We start from the raw sequence: 18,099 nt of genomic DNA on the forward strand, positions 1-18,099 counted from the left end.
CGATGATGAATTCCCTTTAACTTCATCAGCCTGGGGGCTGCTGACGCTGCACAAAAGCAGAGTGGTGGGGAGGTATGGGTTGGCTGAGCGAGCCATGGTTCACCAGTTCTTCCACTTAGTTATTCATTTAATTATTTGTAATTACTATCATCCAACCAGCGTCTGCTCCTGCTGTCCGCCTGGCCAGCCATCATGATCCTGCTCCTGACCACACTCTCAGGAGTCCTAAATTGGTTTCAAGTGCTTTATACAAAGGAGTTAATGGAGAGGGTCTCGTTTTGACTCTGTTGGGCCAGGAGTGATGCTCTGGGCAGGAGGTGATGGTTTTAGAAGTGTAGGAAACAGCTGAGCTCAATTAACACAGTGGAAACGATCCATTCTTTTGCTGCCAGTGACCAGTCCAAGCTGTTGGGACAATAAAATAGAGGTGAGGTGGTAGCAGAAGTCCTGGTTCAGGAATGTGCTTTTGGAGTGAGTCTGAAGCCAATTTTGAAGACAATCAGTTGTCGGTGCTTAATCTGCTGTGATTCATATAGCAGAGCAGTCTTAAAGTGTACAAACTGGATTCTTCTTGGATAGAACAAAACTGGATGATGTTAACATGTTCCAAACGCTGGTTTAGTCTACAGGATCAGACTTTGATGGGTCTGAAGTAAAGTTCCTGAAGTACATCTAGTATGGATGCTAGATTTTAGCAGAAACAAGTCCTTTCAGATAACTCCTTTTACACTATGTTATTTGCTAATGTAGACATAGGGTTTGGGAGAGCTTTTCCCAGCTCTGCTGCTGGCATGCTCGGTCACTTCATCTCTTTCTCACCTAGCCTTCACACCTGCACAATGAGGCTTTCCAAAAGAGGCTGTCCCCATCCAGCTTAGTGGAGGAATAACATGCTAACAGAGGTGCCCCTCTCAGACCAGGGGCAGGATTGATGCTCCAGTCTGGAAGGCAGGTGTTTCTGTTGCTCTGGTGAGCTTAAAGATATTTGTTTCTTGCCATGATCATGGTTTATCTTCCAGCAATGGGACTAAATTCTTGCTGGCACCAATTCCTTCTTTGTCCTCCAACCCCACTGCTTTTCTTTGATGCTTTTGAGTCCATACCCATGATTTGGAGGGGTTTATTGTGTCCCTCTCTTCGATAACCATATGATCCCAACCTCTAAAACCCACCTCCCTCTTAGAAGTGTGATTGAGGCATCTGCCACCACCTTGCCTGGGAGACTGTACCCAAGCATCACCCTCCTGTGGACCCCACAGCAGCTGGGGAGACCCAGATAATGCTGAAAAGCACCAGTCGAGTGATGGAAGGTATCTTTTACCTTCCTTCATCTACCAGACCCGTGGGCTCCTTGCCAGAATGCCTGTAGGGCTAGCCATGGCCAGGGTGGGAGCTCAGGGAAGGCCAGAGCCTGTGTCTTTAAAGATTAATGGTGTTGTTTGCTCATTAAGGAGATCATTTTGAAGACAGCGCTAGCCAGAACATTCGAGTGCAAGCATCTGTTTGCTACTGGGAGAGGATATTTATTGTCTGATACTTCAATGGATGTAAATAAACAGCCAGACCTAGATAATGTTCAGACAAACAAACTAACAGCTGCCAGAATAGGTCCCCTGGTAGTTGACCTTCGGGAAGCATCATGCTGATGTTTTAATAGCAGCCGGCTTTGCAGAACGAAGCCCAGTGAGTACAGCCTTCCGGGAAGCAGGATTAATGTGCAGCCTGGGCGCCTTGGTCCCCAGGAACTCTGCACATGTGTGCTGGGTTAAAGGAGGGCAAGGGGTGCTGAGTAGAGCATCTTGTGGTCCAAGGAGCGTGTGCCTGTCCAGGACAGACGTGTAGGCAGTGGGAACAGGTATTCCTGCGGTGGAGGTGATGAGTATGTTTGTGGAGGAGTGTGCACACATCTGGTGGTGGCGGTCTGAGCATTTTGAGACTCGCGTATGGTCCTGGAGCCCTCTCCATCGCTTCTTGCTCCCCTTCCTCTTGCCTTGCAGAGGTGCTCATGGTTCACAGGCAGTTTCAAGGAGAAATCCCCAGTGGACTGTCAGTCAGGCTCTAATCCCACAGTCTAAGAAGAACATCTTGAATATAAGAATACCCATACTTCAGCCAGAAGAAAACTCTATCTCTCCCAGCACCCCAGCTCCACGTGAGGCTTGTGGCTGATGCCGGCAAAGAAGAGCAGGAACAGAGCAAACTGCTGGTGCATGCTTCAAATTCCCTGCAATTGGCAACTTGGGGAGCTTTCTGAGCAGAGATTGTATCTGTGTCCCTGACTTTAGCGGTGATCGCTTGCAGGCTTTGATGAGAATCTTCTCATTTCCCCTTCACAGGCTCTTCTTTTGATTTTTTTTGCTAACTCAAATTCTAGTGGGTGCCTGGGAACAAGGAATAAATCTCTCTCTAAGAGAAATTGCTGTTGTGTTTTTTTGATGCTCAGGACTGAGAAGAATGTGCAGGGAAGGTGGAGATCCTCTGGGCGCTGTGCCTGGGGTCGAACATAAGAAAGCCAGAGGTTAAGACAGATAAAGGGATGGCTTAAGTTCAGGGCCAGACTTCTGGATGCAAGCTACGATAATCACCTCTTTGCTGGCTCAGGACTTGCATCGTCTGTGCAGCGTGGGTGAATGTCTGCCAGACTTTCTGGCCTTCTTCTCAATTTTGTTTTTACTTAGCTACGAGCTTTAACGAGAGAGAGAGGTTTCTGCACTTGGAGTTGTTGGGTTGTGTGTGCATGAGTGCACGTGTGTGTGTTTGCACATGTACGGTGGAATGAGCCCTGTTCCTCCCTCCCTCCCTCTCTGCAAAATAATGATTTTGCAGGCAATTAGGCTAGCAATAGCTGTTAAATCACTCCTGAGTATCTCTGTTTTCCTGGTGTGAAACCTCTGCAATCTTTTACCTGCACCAAATGCATAGGGGAGATCCCCGGGGGCTGTGCCTCCTGTCTGCGTGGTTTGTTAACTCCAGCCGACTATTTCTCCAGCCTGCCTCTTCCATCTCGGAGCTCTTTCTCCTCTAATGGGCCCTAGCAAAGGCTGAGGACAGTGACTGAGCCCTGGGGTGATAATTGGCTGCTTACATATCTAGTGGCCTCCAGATCTGCCCCTGACAATGCTGAAAAATCAAGGTCAAAGCAGCAAAGACGTAAGGTTTGTTTAGCACAGCGATCAGCAGGGAGAGCAAGGATCTTCTGCAGCCCTCTGACAGGGACGAGCAGCCACAAGGGACTGGGGAGGGAGGCAGAGCTGAAACAGCAGACAAAGCTCAGCGGCCGCTCCCTGAGAGTGAGAACTTGGTGCAGGAAAGTCTCCTGGGAAATAGGAAAGGCTCCTGCCGTGGGGACATTCGAGCTGTTCTGGGCAGAGCCCCAACAGGGAGACTCCTGTGTTTCCCAACCTGCAGCCCTTTCTGCCTCCTTCCTTTCTAAGAGGAATGACTCATGCTGAGCCCCTTGGCCTCTTTGCCCTTGACCTCATGGGTGAATCACATCAGTGTCCACTTTCAAGGAGGGTCTGAGGAGCTGAATTCACCCATTAGGGACCATAAACACGAGTGAGCCCTTTCCTCCCAGGCAGTCAGAGCCAGCGGGAGGCATGGATGCTCGGGGTTGGGCTTCAGGCCCTGACCTCTTTCTGTGTTGATGCTGCGCAGTGTGTTGCTGTCATCACCAGATCCATCAAGATGACAAACTAACTGCAAATCCTCCAGGGTCATTTGACCAGCCCAACAGCCAATGCCTGCACCCACTTCTGCGGAGGTTGACGGAGAGCACGTGGGATCTGAGCATCCCTGAACACCCTCCACACCCTTTGCTCTAACTCCTCTCTGCCTTATTTCCCCTATTTTTCCTGGGGGAATAAGATTTCTTTGTCGTCATACAGTAGGTGGGGAGATCGAGGAAGGACAAAGATAAGAATCTGTATCATTGTTGCCCTTTGCTCATGCAGGCTTTCCTGACCCTTTGTCATTCCCTCTCTTCTTTTCTCTTTGCCTTTCTAATATAGAAGATGATTCAGGCTCAGTTTCTAGGCTGAAAGGTTGATACAGAAGGAACAAGCTCATGGACTGTGCCAGGGAACAGTGGCAATGGGTCTTGATACCATAAGTTCTCCATGGCTTGTTATTTCCTTCGGGTGGGAAGGGTATTTTTGCTCAGCTATCAAACTGCACAAGTGCAAACCAGGGATTGGGAGACTTTGGTCTGCCTTTGGTCAGGAAGGTATGGAGATCATGATGTGGAGCACGAAGCAGATCTACTACAAGTTTGTTTCTTCTGGGGAAGGGTGCTGTAATGTTTGTGTTGCTGCAGGATAGAAGATTTTCTGGAAGTGAAAGGCAACACATTGAAAACATAGCAAGGGAGATAAGGGATGTGGATGCATTCCGAAACACATGGCCATGGAGTTTGCTGAAGTACAGAGCCTCACAAGATCCAGAAGGACTCGACACTCCTGTGGATAGCTAGATTATCCTGAATGGTGATTGTAGTATTGAAAGGGATTACAAACCTTCTTCAGGTGCTTTTGACCCCAATGTCTAGAAATTGGTTTTAGACTGGTTCAGAAAACTCTGGTGTTTTGTGCATTTTCTTCTTTATCGCTGGGTCACTGTCAGGGATAGACTGGGACTGTGAGTCTGGTTCCTTCTCATAATTCTAGTTATTGATGTTCCTAAGTGACACCTTTTTATGAGATGTGACTGGAATCATTAGGTGCCATATTTGTGCAGGACTGATTTCAATATCTGATATATGTAATCAACAAAAGAAATAGTCTGTGTTGTGTTGTATGCTTTGCAATAATATATTGCCCCATGGAATATTAGCAATGAGAACAATAATATTGTCTGACTAGCATTTGAGTGAGTCAGTCCTCCAGAATCTTCTGTGTTTTTGTATCTTTTGCTCATCATGACCACAAATTCTTCCCTTTGTACCATCATTTTCAGCTCGGTAGATTTGTCCAGGCAATGACAGTAACACAGTGATAGTGCCAGATGAAAGCAAGCAGGCTCTGGATTGTTCTACAGTGTTCTTGTGTTGATGGGGCTAGCAGAAGCAGTTAAACCTGCTTCATCCTTTAAGTGAGGAGGCAGGGGAAAAGTTCACTTTGTGATGACAGTGGTTGTCGTCCAAAAGACCTGGACCACAATGCATTTCTCCAATGATTATTCTACAGTCTCCATGGAAGGAGGAAAAATACTCATGTTCTCTCCCTGCTTTTGTTTTTGCTCTGCAGATCCGTGTGGACGGCACCACCAAGAACACGCTGGAGTATGAGATTGTGCAGGTGGTGGATACTGGCCCCATATTACGGGATATGGCCTTCTCAGTGGATCATGAACATCTCTACATCATGTCTGAGAAGCAGGTAAGAAGCTCTGTCAGTCCATGGTGCTTTGAAAGCTTTTAGCTTGATCATGCTATGGACATCAGAATTGCACATGAAGTTCTGAACACAGTTCCTGCAAAGATGTGCTCCGTTGTTGATCTCATGATTTTTCGTGCTTAGAAACCATTGCATTTATACACTGATGCAATTTTTGAGGGGCCAGGGGCAGAGAACTAAGGGAGCAGAAACCACCCCCAGCATTGCCTTATGCAGTACAGGTCCTACTGGCTACCTGACAAGGAGTTGCTGCTGCATATCACATTGCTCTCCACCCTCATTCGAACTGTGGCTACACCTGCCACAGATACGGACAAGTGTAACGCTGAATCATTTGGCTCCAACTGGAGTATTTGGAGAAGCTGGAGCCTCTGAGACACAGTGATCAAGTGTGTAGGATGCTGCCTGCCAGGGTGCAGGCCAAGTTTAGTGTGATGTTCCTGTTGTGCTATTAGTATTATTATTGAAAATATACCAGCTAGATTCCAGGGTAGGACCAATCTGGGTGTTCAACATGGAAGTCTGGTTGATTTCAGTAGAGTGCTTGGCCTTAGGAAGTTTGCTGCTTGGGATGGGAGGAGGAAATAATTTTGCATGAAGAAATTCATTGTACATAATTAGTCTTGTGGACATGCAGGGCCTTGAAATACCATAACTGGTTGATTTATGAGTGCTTGTGAGGAGCTTTCGATCCACAGACAAAAGGGAGCAATGAGGGGTTTTGGTAGGGTGATGGCAGGTGCCCTACAGAGCAGCTTCAGTTCAGCTGGAGGCCACCAGTCCAAGTGTGACGTGTTCACCCATACATTAAGGTTCGATGATTCATTGAGCAAGTATTAGCCACCTGACCTTGGATCATGTAAGTGGCATCAAACATAAAACACCCACTTGATATGCTTCTTATTGCCTTCATGAATTGCCTGGAGGATGTCTTGCTTGGGAGCACACATTCCTATAGCACTTTCAGAGCAATGTGGTTTCCTCCCACTATTGCCCAGTTCCCTAGGCAAGATCACCAAGATCTCCCCTAGATGTCGTGTGTTGTGCTCCGACCCTCTGACAGCACTGCGCTCCAGTGGTCAACAGTCAGGGGTCTCCGGGATGGAGATGGGCCATTAATGTCCCCCTCTCTTACCCACCCTCATGGCAGTTTTACCACCCCCTAATTCCTGCCTTAAAGAAAGCAACAGTGAATAATCGTTCCCTCTTCACCTGCCATGATTTTATAGACCCTCCTCCTATCTTCTTCAGGTGACTGTTTTCCAGGCTGTGGCTAACACCGAAATTATTAGCCTTTACCTAAGCTAGGAGAAGTTTTCTCCTGGCCCATAAGGCAGGGATACATACGGTTTTTGGAGGGAGGTGTTTAGCAGGGTTGCTGTGGTCCAGGAGCTCAGGTGTGGCAGGCTGGCTATCCTTCTCCCCATGTAAAGTCGGGGAGTTATAGTTTCCAATCTATGACTGTCATTTCTTCTGCTTGAATAATTTTATTTTAAATGTTTTGTGTCTCTGCGATGTCTCCAACCCTTTCCTTGAGCTATGGATATTTATACCTCAAATTCAGAGTGGGGAGGGGAGCAATTCCTCTTTATTAAAGAAGCTGCGAGATGATGATAACTCAGGAGAAAGGACGTGATGACAGAGCAGGGATTGCTTTCTCACCTGCTCCATGCTGGGCAAGAATGGGATGTCACCTCCCGAGCTGAAGTGAAAACAGTCCCAGTCATCTGTTGGGATGGGGTGGGAAGCTGGAGGCAAGTGATGCTTGTAAGCTCCTGCGAGACTTTGGTCAAGGCACCATTCCTCTTTTTCATCCTTTTACTCTGTGGGTCCTTTCTTTCCTTTGAGCAGAACGGCGCTCCCCACATGGTCAAAGCCCTTAACCGTGATGATATGCTAATAATCAATCCACTGATTTCAGATTTGCTCAGTGTCCTTTTTGTGCAGGTCCATTTGGTAACAGGTCACCTCAGATATTACCACTGGCTTTGTGCAGCCCTTCAAATTTACAGAGACAATACATTTGGCTCCATTGGGCTGGTTGGTCTCATAACACACCCAGGAGCTGCCTTGATTCTCTCTAGGAGAGGGCAATGGGACAGCCCTGTTCACTCCCTTGCTTCCTTAAAAAAATGAGATCTGGAACAAAGAGAAGCAACTTCTTTTTCCTCTGGAAGCTTCCAAGAACATATTCTTGCTGGTATGTTGACTACCTGCACTTCCCTGACCATTACAACGTGAACAGACTCATTTTATGGTTGGCTATTCTGAAGCACAAGCTTAGGCAGGTTTTTTTAGGACCACAAGTTTTTGGTGGAGCCCCGTAGAGAACCCAGGAGCCCTGAGTCCCCTGTGATTTATTCAATCATCTCCCCCTACCCTGCTTTGAAGCCCAAAGCTGTCTGTATAAGAGAGGTTAATGAAAAGGGTATGGACTATTGTTATTTAAAATCTGATCTGATTTCATGAAGCACTCAACACTACAGAAGCCTTTGCCTCTCTGATTTTATCTGCGACGTAGCAAGCAATACGAATGACAGCGCTGCCGTCACGGCAATACGGTCGCTCTCTGTGTGCTCATGATATAACGCACTTCGAGTGCTCGAATGAATTAACATTTGTAGGCCCTCGGTGGCTGAGAGTGGGCGCAGGGGTTTGCCTTCGCTGGAGGCAGGGCTACGAACAGCGTGGAGGAGTGCAGGCTGGCCTTGGGGAGGATATATCCTATCCGCTATACAAGCCATGTCGTACAGTTCTTTTCATAAATGGATGAAGCTCTGACTTATCAGAGGTTTTCACTGCCCACAGAAATCCCCTGGTATTGTGAGGTCTGTGGAGATGAGGGACAGGAGGGTGATGGCTTGACCTGACCTTTTCAAAGGCAGGCAGGCACTGGGGTTGGTCCTATCCCTGGGGAAGGAGGAGGTTTCTTCTCCCTCCGTCTTCTGGGCTCAACCCTGGCTGTGCCCCCGAGATAAGAGTGGTTCTGTTGCTGCTCCATTAAAAGCAGTTTTGCCAGGCTCAGCTTCATCACTCACCAGTCCTCAACAGGAATGGAAACCCCAGTGATAAAGCCAGTTTCTCCAGCTTGTCCCAGTCCTATCGTGGCTCTGGCAGTCCCAGCAAGTATTGCTTTAGCCATGCCCCAAACTGTTCTGCAATGAGGTGTTAGGGCTCAGCTCAACAAGGCATCCTTTAACTTGAAACACCTTTAAAGAGCTGTCGCAATAAACCTGGCTACAAGAAGAGGCTTTCTCGAGTTGCCAAAAAAATATATCCCCTAGTCTTTTTAAGGTCAGCATCTGCATGGGAGCACTTTCCCCAGTGCGCTGGAGGGTCCTTGGGTTGCACATGGGGCTTTTCATCTGGAGCTGAACTCCCTGGGCTCCAAGGGGAACCGGGAACCCAGCTCAGCCCTGTGGTCTGTGGCTGAAACAGGTCCTCCCTTGCAGCTCCCGTGAATGTTGAGAGGGGACAAGCGGAGCTTCCCAGCGCTATCGACATGCCGTGCTCTCAGGAACAGCTTTGCACCATCAGAGGAGCTCCATTATAGATAAATACATATTTTATAGGGAGATTGATCAAATGAGGGAGAGGGGAAGACTTGTCACCAAAACCCAGAGACGCGGTATACAAAGGTCCCGTTATTTCACAGAGGTGCGGGTGTATGTGTGTTTCATGTGCGAACGTGAAGTCCCTGTCAACAGAGCAGGAAAGGATTGGTGCACGCATGGGATCTGTCATGCTTTATCAGGAGATCTGCCATTTAGCCCCAGCCTTCCCAAAGGCTCCAAGTGAGTTACAAGCCGGACGGCGTTTCCTACTGAACAGAGGGTCTTGTGTGATGGAGAGAGGGAGGGGGCTGCCCTGGGGTGTAATTTCCTCACTTATCTATCTGAATGGCACTTGTCCCTGATGTTCCCTGGGGGTCATGGGGATATCGGTACATTGGAGGCTTGGGCTGTTTCTTTTTCCTTCTTTGTTTCTGGTGCGCAGACATTGGAGAGTCCTCTGCCTCACACGCTGATCTAAGGGGATGAGGAGCAGATGGGAAATGCTGCTGGAGGAGCAGGGGAAGGAGGCCTGCAGTGACTCTGCATCTCCTCTGCTCCTCATCACACACGCACATGCCTCCTCAGGTCCCTCTTCCTCCTCTAACTTTCTCTCTGAATCTCTTTCTCCTCCCAAACAAGAAGCCTGAGCCTAAAAGCTCTCTGGAGCTCTCTGCAGGGGTGAAGATGCTTCTTCCACCCCTTCCTCACTAACCCTGCCTCTCTCTCTGATCCCATCCCTCTTTGTGGTCCTGTCCTCTCATTTATGGACTTGCACTTGCTTTTCTGTCACTCCTCCAGCCCTGGTACCCCTGTTCCTTTGCTCTCTCCTTTTCCAGCTGCCACCACGCTGCAGGCTGACCATTGCCTCCTTGCCTCCTTGGTGCTTAACTGTTGACATGCACATGCAGCCCCGATCTACATGTCAGGAGGTGCAGGATGCTCGTTTTCCTGTTGTGGTTTTGGACTAATATTTAGAAGGTCACCTCCATCACCCCCTAAATATCTCTGTTTCAGCATGTTGGGCTCCTGGGTCTCTCCCAGTGCTAGGTGTGTTTTGCAAAGCTGATGCAGCACCGGGAAGCAACTCCAAGACACAAGAATCTCAGCTCTTCCTTTTGATATAGAGGGATCAAAGGGAAGAGCTAGAGAAAGTGAACTTAAAGGCTCAAAAACCAGAAGGTAAAGAGCAAGAGACCCCAACTTCATATTATTAAAATCCCAAGGCTTTGAGCTGCCGCCTACTTTTGGTTTACTAATGGCTAGGGAAGACTCTGTTCTGCAAACAGTTTATGAGTAACCCTATGTTTGACTCAAAGAAGGAGTTTTGCTGTCCCTCTCTGTGCAGGCAGGTTTGTTTTGTGCCGGTGAGTCAGCTTCATGCTCCAGCGGAAAGTTGTGCCTCTTCCCTATAAACTAGCAGAAATTCATCCATGATCTGAGAATAAATCACATCTGTGCAGTGCTATCATTCCCTAAAACCATTGCAGTATGTTGAAGGTGAGACTGGTAGGGTCATGCATAGCAGAAGCAGATACGTATTTTGGGGGCTCTTTTAAACTTTGCCAATGAAATATCAAATAAATATGTACTTCAACTAAAGCATGGCAGAAACCACATTTGGTAAAAATTAAGTAACAGTATCACAAATCATGTTGACAGGGTCTTTTTGGCCTTTCTGTGTCTGTTTCTCATTAAAATGGGGAAGGTTTATACCTATTTGTCTCCTGAGATTTATTCTTCTTCCCTTTGCCACTGAGTCACTATCTGCAACAGAATTATTGTGTGCAAATTAGCTGCGAAGGAAGAGGTGCTGACTGGTTAGTTTACTTCTGTTTTCATGACCAGTGATTAAAATCTTGTCTGCTGCTTATGTTATCATATCAATTAGTTAAAACAATCTTTAATAACTTTACTTAATTATAGCTTAATTTCTTCAAATGCAGTCTTTGCACAAGATTTCAATTAGCATTAACTCCTAGGTTTGGAGTGGTTGTTTCCAGGCGATTGTCAGTTTTGAGGCTGTCCCCAGAAACACTGGCTCAAGATCACAAGTTTTAAAAATAACTCAAGAGTTTTTCCTTTTTAATTTGCATTTGTTTGCTTGTGAGCCATCAGGTTGCGTGTGGACTATGTTTTTCATCATTGGTCCAGAACCAGAAAAGACAGAAATGATCTTGTTTGAAAATGGAAAGCAGAGATTGTCTAATAAGTGTGACTTTTTGACCTGGGGATTTAAAAGCAGCAGAGACACCCATAAACTGTAATTTTTGACACTGCTGTTGCAGATTTCTATCATTTGACTCTGCTGTCTTGTGGGTTCTTGGAGTATTGACTGTCATCTTGTAGAAGGGGCTACTGTGCATAGTGTGAAAGATGACCACTCTGTGCACATCCGCTCTTTGGAGATGGTCAGGTCTTCTGCAGGACTCCACTGCTTGACTTCTGAAAGCCAGGAAGGAAGGAAGAGTGTTGACAGTATAGTCTCTTCCTTGGAGTAGTTGGCTGCTCCTAGACCAGACTGACATCCTAGGTAAGACCAGAGTCATCAGAGCTTCTAAGGAGCCAATGTCAAGGGTTGAAATGCACGCTCTCTTTGCCAAGATGTGTCTTGTTAAGCTCTTTCTAAATCCTCAAAAGAAGGGGCCTCCAAACTGCCCATTTCATTGGGCAGTCCTGCAAAAAACAGGGAAGAACTGTTCCTGGAGTTCAGTCAATCTCTAGCAAGCAATGAGTGTAATCCCAGTTGGCAGCAAAGGCAACTTTTATTCTCTTTGACTGTTTTTTCCTGCCCCTAAAATACCACTCATCACCCTCAGCAATATCAGAGGCTGAACTCCGCTCTCCCTTGCTTTTGCTTTCACCTAATTAAGGGCTTGTTAAATAAGGTCAGATGCCTTCTGAGAAATGACTGCATGGATGGAAAATCCTGCATGGATGCTCAGCTAAGGATGGAAAAGACAGTGTGTGAGTGCCTGTGTTTCTCAGCCAAGAATGATAAAAGCGATTTGGCCCACGGGCAAAACTGCAGCTCATTGTGCTGTTGACTCTTTTGAAATAATTCTTTATCAGCAAGAGGCATATTATTGCAAAAAGTCATAGTTTAGCTTGATTTTAACTCATTTGTTGCTAGTACATGGGTATCCTAGGAGTGAGCAGTTGTGGGCTAATTAAGGGAGTGGGAAGTCCCTTAACCTCGTGCTGGGTTGGTTGTGTGTTCCAGTGGGGATGTAAATAACTCAGAAAGATGGAGTGAGCAGGTGAGGAACCAATTCAAGGTCTTGGAGGTGTCCAAAATGAGTCATTTATGGCAAGGGAAGAAATTCCGCCAGGGGCTGTCTCCATCCCATGAGATGCATGGGCATTTGGAATTTCATCTCCCACTGTCCCTCAGCCTTGGGCTTTTCACATTTGAATTAAGCTCTTTTTATGCTTTAGAGATGCTTTTTAAGCCAGTTTGATGCTGTATTCAAGTGCCTTACTTTGCTCTAAAACAAGTACTATGCTAAGTGCACTGGAAAGGAGAAAAGCTTTGTAGTTGAGATACAGTGCAGGATTTGGGAGACCTAGACTCATACCCTGTCTTGCTCACAGAGTCCTTGCACAGCTCTAACTCCATGTGTCCTGAAGGTACAGAAGATATTTCCAAGATCAGGACCTCTTTTGGAGTTCTCCGCAATTCCTGCCACCGGCTATTGAAAACTCAGGTCTCCTCCTGACACCTGAGGCTGGTGTGCATACCCTGATGAGAGTTGGAAAGCTTTGCTGGATCCCAAAGTTCAGAGGGACTTTTGATAGGTTACCATCAGGTATCTAGTCTGAGCTCTGCTGCGTGTATTGGAGAGGGAAATGTTTCTTGAGAGAATAATTGTTCTCCTCTTTGTAGCCATCCTGTGGATGACACTAAGTTATAGCTTTCTTGATCCCATCTAGAGGAACGTTGACAAGCCCAAGTTGTGTGGAGGGAACTAGCTGGGAGCAGTTTGACAGTCTTTCACTGGAGGGAAGGATTTAATACAAAATGCAGGTCCCTATCCCTCTGCTTCATGCTTGGCCTTGCTTACCTGTGCCAGAACCCTTTCTCTTCCAGTCTTGCCCCATCCCAGATAAATGACTTCTCTGCAAGCACATTGCATTAATCACTGGGATCCAGCTGGGGGGAGTGTATCAGTGCAACTGCTCAAGTACTTTGAATACTTGTATTTTAGCTGTGGACAGAGTCTAAATCCTGCTTGCTGGCAAGATGTGAATTCATATAACTGCCCTCTGGGTCGGAGCACTGCTGGTGAAATTTTACAGCTGATGAACAGAGGAAGCTGAGTGACACGTCCTTGGTCATGCCACATGCCTGTGACAGAGTACTGCGTCAGAGCTGAGTCTCCCAGTCACCCCTGGGCCAGTGTTTGGGGTGCACTTATGTCCGTACAGATACATTAACACAATTTAGTGCCTGATACAGTCTTTCTTGTTAAAAGACCTATGTTCAGTCACAGTGGTGGCATATTTGTGCCTGAACTCTACAGTTATGCCCTCTTCTACGTGTCCAATGTTTGAGGGTAGAACTATGGTTTTCACACTGCCATCTGTGGATCTGCATTTGGCTTGAACTTCAGCAATGCCTGATGTCAGCATTCATCTCTTAGCTTGCCAAAAAGTCATCCCCATGACACGATGCTTCCTCCACAGCCTGCTCAAAGAGGCAGTGCAGGAGCTGGAGGATGCACAGAGGCTTTCGAAAGTGCTGTGTTCCTGAAGAAGATGGTTTAATTTGTCTTTGGGACTCCTTGCCTTAATGTATCCATGTGGTGGACACAATTGTAGGGGGTTGACTGGAGTTGTGACATGAGAAATTAGGTGGGTCATTCAGTCTAATCAGCTCTCCCTCCTCCTCTCTCCTGTGTTTTTAAGTGGGAACATTGGTCCTTCTAATTCATGGGGCTCTGCTTTCACAAAGTAATAGCTACGCCCTGCCTTGCGCAGAGGACAAAAAATGAGTAAGACTGGAGGAAAGAGTGAGCAATGCCCATAAATGTAAAAAGCATTTGTAGAGTCATTCCCCGGGTGAGGAACGGCAGGGACTATCGATCCTCGGGAGCGGGTGACTGGTGGGAAACCATGCAGACGTGTCCCCTGGGGCACAGTGCCGCCCAGCACATGGCGTGCGGGTCATCTGGCACTATTGATCGTGGTGCTGTTCCTCTGCGGTGTGGCCTCTCTGAGTCAAGCACAGACTGCTCAGTAAAGCTACCGTGCTGCTTGGGGAAAAGGAGGTGGATCCGTGGAGTTAAATGTATTGCTCCTCTTGTTTTAAACAAAAAATCCACTCCCTCTCTCTGAGTCCCGCCAGACTGGTGGGTTGTGGTTTCAGCTGGGAATAGGTCAGAGTATTAAGGGCAGCTCAAGGAATTTAGCTGGAAATCTGAAAATCTCCATCCTCCCCTCCCCCAGCCCCTGACCCTGTAATAGACCCAGAAGAAGGGGAGAAGAAAGAGGAAACCTAAGAAGCTGGTGATTACATGTGAAGCCTGGCAGATCTGTAATCCTGGACTCCATTAAACATCTGTCTCCTCCAATCTCACTGACAGCCACGTCTCCTCCTCTCCGCTGCCTTGCACAGACCTTACATTTGCAGGTCACTTGAAAGCACCAGTTGTTAATCATCCCCCTGTTTCGGTATTCCACTCCAGCCCAGCCTGGGCACCAGAGCTCTCAGGGAGGGAGGACTTGGGCAAGACAGGGACCCTGGCTCAGAGGTATAGGTACTTACATACCTCTCGGGTTTAAGCTTTTAAATCTAACACATGCTTGAGTGCTGTCCCGGATTGGTGGCTGGTGGCTGTCAGGGACCATTTTCTTAATTATTGCATTTTAAATAGGCTTCAAAAGTTGTTTCCATTGCAGGCTCATGTATCTTATTACTTTCTTTGAAGCAAGTATTTGCTCTCTTGGGGCTTTTCCTTACACCATATGCGCACAGAGTTATCATTTTCTAATGCCTTTTCTATTCTTCATGTCATACCTCTGAACTCCTAAGCATGCTCCTTGTTAGTGGAGATTAATAGGAATTTCGTTGTCAGACTCAGGGAGAACTTTTTTAAGTGCTCCAGAATTGCTGTGTCTTCTGCACTCATGGCTTTGAGTCGTTCCTGCTTTAGGCCCCTGCTAAATATCTTTCATCACTTTATATTACTTGATATAGTCATTATCATCATAGATGTGTGTAGTAGGAACAGGAAAATGAAATCCATTCCAGAACCTGCCCTTGAAAGGCAAACTGGCTTTTATGTTCTTTTCTATTAAAAAAGAACTTTAAAGTCATACTGTGATGTTAAATTTTTTTAGTTTTTTTCAGGGTTTGTTTGGTTTTTTTTCCATTTTTTGTGATTTTCCAGTTTGCGATTGGAGACAATTTTACTCAACTACCCTGAAAATTATTTTCTTCTTTTATTCCTTTTATTGAGGAACTAATGGCAATTCTTGAGACCTAATTTAATTTGTCTTGCTTTGTTTTTTTTTTCCTTTAGAAAGATATTTTGAACCAGCAAACAGAACACTTGGTCAATACTCTGTTGTATAGGATATATCTGTATTTTTGTTTGTAGTGTAGGCTTGCCATTGCTTAGCCACTTGTGTAGATGGACAGTGCAGCCCAGGAAGACACCCAGTGCTGTGATGACATTCCCTAGAGTCCGGGCACACACCTGTGGTTGTGTCTATATGATAAACATAGCAAGGCCAGGGTTTTTGGGTGGTTGGGAAGATTTGAGGGAACAGAAAGAACAATGCAGAAAGTTGTGTGGATAGATCAGTGGGTGTTTGCCTGCCCATTCAGTGGATGTTGTACACGGACAGGACAATTTCTCTACCAAATGTCCCATATGTCATTGCCTGAATAAGAGTCAGGTTAAGGTTGGGACTTTTTGAAATAATGGTCCTTAAACTCTTAGTTCTGCTGTTTCATCCCAATCCCAGCACTTTTCACATCATTCTGGCTCCCTAGAAATCCTTTCCTTTAATTCACCTGATGAATCCACTTCTTTTCCTCTAGTCCCGAACTCCTATGTAAATACCTGCTCTTGTGTCCCTCCTCTGAGATTTTTGATCCATGGATGCCTTTGTGATGTATTTATGAACTTGTAAAGCCCTTTGGATTTCTTGAGGATGAAAGACAGTGTTTGTACAAGATCCCTGCTCCCATGACATCATTTGGGAAGCTTTCTCTGGAAGGAACCTTCCAAGCACTTTTGAAGTTCACGTGTCAGTAGTTTCTGCCCCAAAGAGCAAAGGTGTTTCCTCCAAGCATCACATCAGGAATGTGTTTTGATGGAGTATCAACTCCAGGATGATTCACATAATTAATGTTGGATTCACAGCGCACTGGCACAAAGGAGACAGGCAGGCGCTGACCGAGCCTCCATCAGAACAACGTATCCTTTTTCCCAGCAGCTCTACAAATAAATGCAATAAACCAGGGAACAGTTTCTGGCACTGAGACCAAATGCTGCAGTGTGGCCTGTGCCTGTAGATCTCAGCTTTCTTACTCTCCCAGAAGAGGGTAGCTCCATCCAGACTGTGTAGAGAATAAACCCAAACCATTCCCGGACATTGAGAAACTGCAATCTGGACAGTCAAACCCATGCAAGAGAGCATGAAGAATTTGACAGTGTGGACCGTCAGGGCTGGGCAGCACCTCTCCAGCTGTAGGAGGATCCATAGGAGTCTGTATTTCCTCCGCACCACTGGTCATCCTGAAGCCTTCAACCCTGGGAAGGGAAGCCTGTGTAGTGTTATCTCTTGTAGAGAGTTTTCAGGGCCAGCAGTTAGAGGGATCCTCTTTTGGCTTCCTCATGATATAAACTCATTTGCCAGCCGTTGGATAGAGAAGAGGTATGTAACTCTCTAATTGCTATTTTTGCATTCCCTATAATTGTTTCTGAAAACAGTGTTGATGTTTAGGCAAGGCTCTTCAGGCAGCTGCTACTGCAAACTCTGAGCACTTTGAGCCTCCCCTTGTGCTCTGTCTGGGCTAAAGTGTTTCATGCTCTGCTACAGCCAGCTCTGAACGAAATGCTGGTAAGGGACAGGATGTCTTTCACCCACAGGATGCAGTGTCGAAATGAGCCAAGAGAGATTTGAAAACCCTTTCGTCTCCAAAACAGATGGAGAGATGTTTTTCTTTTCCTTCCGAAGGGAGTTGTGTGCTCTGTTTTTCAAGAACAGCCCTCCCAGGCTTTCCTTGGCTTGCAGCCCTCTTACAACCACCGTGTTCATCGCTAGGCAAGGAGGGGTGAAGAAGCAGGTAGCAGACCTCATGGCACATTTTTTAGCAACTCGTGGGATACGGCCTATTGGTCCTTACCCCTGAGCATCTTTGCTTTCATTGCGGCCTCAAGTGACACCATTGAAACCAAAGGGCATTTGGCAACTGGGTCAGACCCAGAAACTAGTGCAAAGGAAGACTCTTCTTGCTCTCTGTGAGCTGCTTGATGTCTAAAGGAAACCCTTCTCCTTCCCCACTGACACCAAAAAAGGGTTGTGGGTCCACACATCTGTGCTGTAATTGCCTGCAAAGTGGCCGTTTTCTTTGCTGGTTCAGATTTTTTTTCCTCTCTCTCTCCAAGAGCATTATCTATCCCCGAGACTTTCACCTCAAGCCATTAACTGGCAGGTTGGTCATTACAAACCACTTGGCAGTGACTGATTGTGGGGGTCTCTTTTGCTACGGAAAATGTGGAACTGATTGTCTAGGTGACCCCATTTGACCTCAGGAATTCTGCATTTAACCTGGCTTTAGACATAATAAACTCCAGTAATTAGCAGAGAAATTCAGCGGTGACATGTCTAATTGATTGGAAATGCCAGTCCCCAATGAGACGCGAAACTGCGCTGAGGGGAGCCCCCTGACAGGCGGCAGCGTGGGCTGCGAGGGGGTCGTCGGGATGCTTTCAGGAGGCAGGAAAATGCAGGGAAGGAATGTGAAGCATGTTGTAGGTTTGCTTTTTTTTCCAGCTGAGAATGCTGCAGGTTTGCTTTTCTTTCCAGCTAATGGACTTGGTGAACATGCTATTCATCACTAATTACTTATCCCTATACTCAGCACTTTCCCAAGGTTGAGCTCACACGTTTGGGAAAATCCACCTAATCTCTGCACAGTC

At 46.6% G+C, this 18,099-nt stretch overlaps 1 protein-coding gene across 1 annotated transcript in view; it reads left to right on the forward strand.

Annotated features, from left to right (window-relative positions):
* The window catches only part of PLXNA4 (plexin A4), a 432,942-nt gene that overhangs the window by 197,791 nt on the left and 217,052 nt on the right, over nucleotides 1-18,099 (forward strand). Inside the window, exon 3 of the mRNA XM_075142680.1 lies at nucleotides 5,244-5,375. Within this exon, the coding sequence (XP_074998781.1) occupies nucleotides 5,244-5,375 (132 nt within the window). The remainder of the gene's footprint in view (nucleotides 1-5,243; nucleotides 5,376-18,099) is intronic.

Source organism: Calonectris borealis, chromosome 1 (genome assembly GCF_964195595.1).
Source record: "Calonectris borealis chromosome 1, bCalBor7.hap1.2, whole genome shotgun sequence".
Classification (NCBI taxonomy): Eukaryota; Metazoa; Chordata; class Aves; order Procellariiformes; family Procellariidae; genus Calonectris; species Calonectris borealis.